Below are 2,669 nucleotides of genomic sequence, written 5' to 3'. Positions count from 1 at the left end.
CTTCAGGGCCCAAGGAGCACCTGGAACCTGGTTCTGTTCTCCCCAGTGCCCGAGGGGCACCTAGAGCCCTGTTCTGTCCCCCCCCCAGCACCCAAGGGACATCTAGAGCCCAGTTTGGCCCCCCAGCACCCAGAGGGATGCCCAGACCCCAGTTTGGCCCTGCCCAGCGCCCAAAAGACACCTAGACCTTGGTTCATCCTCCCCGCCACCGAAGAGACGCCAAGATCCCAGGTCCCAAGGATCACTGAGACCCCAGTTTCCCTCCCCAGCACCCAAGGGGCACCTGGAACCCCTCATTGCTTCCCCGCAGCCCAAGGACACCCCCCTTCCTCCCCCCAGCCCTATGGGGGGGGGGCATATCCGGAGCCCTTCCTCACCCCCAACCCCCCCGGACCCTTCTTCTTTTTCTTGAGCAGACAGTGACGGTCAAGGAGGACCAGATCATGCAGCAGAACCCGCCCAAGTTCGACAAGATCGAGGACATGGCCATGCTCACCTTCCTCCACGAGCCCGCCGTGCTCTACAACCTCAAGGACCGCTACTCTTCTTGGATGATCTACGTGAGTCTGGAGTTCTTGGGGTGCCTAGAACTGGGTGTCTTTTCTTTAGAGTCCTTGGGGCACCTAGAATTGGCTGTTCCTTCCCTGGAATCGTGGCACATAGAACCTGGTGTCACTTCACTGGAATCATTGGGGTACTTAGAAACGGATATCTCATCCCTGGAGCCCTTGGGGCGCCTGGAACTGGGTGTTCCTTCCCTGGAGACTTTGGGGTACTTAGAAGCGGATGTCCCTTCCCTAGAGTCCTTGGGGTACCTAGAACTAGGCATCCCTTCCCTGGAGMSCTTGGGGTACCTAGAAACAGGTATCACTTCTCTGGAGTCCTTGGGGTGCCTAGAAGTGGATGTCCCTTTCCTGGAGTCCTTGGGGTACCTAGAACTGGGTCACCCTTCCCCACACCCCTTGGGGCACTGAGGACCAGGTGACCTTACTCAGAGTCCTTGGGGTACCTAGAACGGGGCGACCCTTCCCCGTTGGCCCTTGGGGTACCTAGAACGGGGCAACCCTTCCCCACACCCTTTGAGGCACTGAGGACCAGGTGACCTTCCCYAGAGGCCTTGGGACACCTAGAACGGGGCAACCCTTCCCCGTTGGCCCTTGGGGCGCCTAGAACGGGGCGTCCCCTCCTCGGTCACTCGGTGGGGGGGATGACGCGTTCTGGTTCCGCCCCCCCCGCAGACCTACTCGGGGCTCTTCTGCGTGACGGTGAACCCCTACAAGTGGCTGCCCGTCTACAACGCCGAGGTGGTGGCCGCCTACCGGGGCAAGAAGCGGAGCGAAGCTCCTCCCCACATCTTCTCCATCTCCGACAACGCCTACCAGAACATGCTCACCGGTAGGGCCCCCCGCCCCATAGCCCCGCCCCATAGCCTTGCTCCTCCCCCGCTCCCGCCTTTCCCAGAGGCCCCCCCTGTCCCCCGATCCCTTTTCGGTGGGGGGGCAGGAGATGTGGGGCAGGGACGTGGTGGCCTCCGGGGTCGCTCCGCCACCTCACGCTCCTTCTTATCCTTGTTCTTCTTCTCGCCCTGCAGATCGGGAGAACCAGTCCATCCTCATCACGTGAGTGACGCCAAGCCCCGCCCACCGGGTGCTTAGCCCCACCCATCCCTCTTTTAGCCCCTCCCCTTTGCCCGGGAGCCACGCCCTGCTGTAGCTCCGCCTACTAGCATGGTTGTTCTACATCCTATACAACCTGACCTTGTCCATGGCGGGTGTTGATGCCAGCTACCATAGAACCTGCTCACTGCTTTGGCCACACCCCCTTCCCAGTGAAGCCCCGCCCCTGTGGCATAGCCCTGCCCCCTCGTGGCGTAGCCCCGCCCTCATTGGCTCCCCCCACCCCGCAGCGGAGAATCCGGGGCGGGGAAGACGGTGAACACCAAGCGGGTCATCCAGTACTTCGCCGTCATCGCGGCCATCGGCGACCGCGGCAAGAAGGAGGCGGGGACCCCGGGCAAGGTGAGGGCCGGCCCCGCACCCGCTTCTCCGTCCATCTGTCTGTCCACCGACCCCTCTGTCCATCCATCCGTCCACCAACCTCTCTATCCGTCTGTTCATCAACCAACCTTCGTGTCCTGTTCATCAACCAACTGTTCTGTCCATCAACCAACTCATCTGTCCGTCCAACCGTGAACCAACCCATCTGTCCATCCAACTATCAACCAAGGCATGTGTCCATCAACCAACCCATCCATCCGTCTAACAACCGCTTTGTCCATCCGTCCATCCACCAACCTCTCTGTCCATCTGTCTGTTAACCAGCCCGTCTGTCCATCAACCAACCTGTCTGTCCATCCAACCGTGAACYAAYTCATGTGTCCATCCAACCATCAGCCAAGGCACGTGTCCATCAACCAACCCATCCGTCCGTCCACCAACCGATCTGTCCATCCAACCGTGAACTAACTCATCTGTTCATCCGTCCGTCAGCCAACTCATCTGTCCATCCGTCCATCACCCAACCCATCTTTTTCTCCATCCATCCATCCATCAACCAACGCATCTTCCCTCCCTTTCCCCCCCCCGCAGGGCACCCTGGAGGATCAAATCATCCAGGCCAACCCCGCCTTGGAGGCCTTCGGCAACGCCAAGACCGTCCGCAACGACAAC

The 2,669-nt window shown here is 60.6% G+C and overlaps 1 protein-coding gene across 1 annotated transcript in view; it reads left to right on the top strand.

The window, feature by feature from the left end:
* LOC112962297 (myosin-7-like) overlaps positions 1–2,669 on the top strand; it is a gene marked incomplete at its 3' end in the record, with an annotated part of 19,009 nt that overhangs the window by 1,116 nt on the left and 15,224 nt on the right. The window contains exons 2-6 of the mRNA XM_026058316.1: positions 417–560; positions 1,239–1,395; positions 1,592–1,619; positions 1,907–2,018; positions 2,589–2,669. Of these exons, the coding sequence (XP_025914101.1) occupies positions 417–560; positions 1,239–1,395; positions 1,592–1,619; positions 1,907–2,018; positions 2,589–2,669 (522 nt within the window). The remainder of the gene's footprint in view (positions 1–416; positions 561–1,238; positions 1,396–1,591; positions 1,620–1,906; positions 2,019–2,588) is intronic.

The sequence above is a fragment of the Apteryx rowi genome, unplaced genomic scaffold (assembly GCF_003343035.1).
Source record: "Apteryx rowi isolate R43461 unplaced genomic scaffold, aptRow1 scaffold_1456, whole genome shotgun sequence".
NCBI classification, from domain to species: Eukaryota; Metazoa; Chordata; class Aves; order Apterygiformes; family Apterygidae; genus Apteryx; species Apteryx rowi.
The sequence above is the reverse complement of the archived record's forward strand: the minus strand, read 5'-3'. Positions and strand labels throughout refer to the sequence as shown.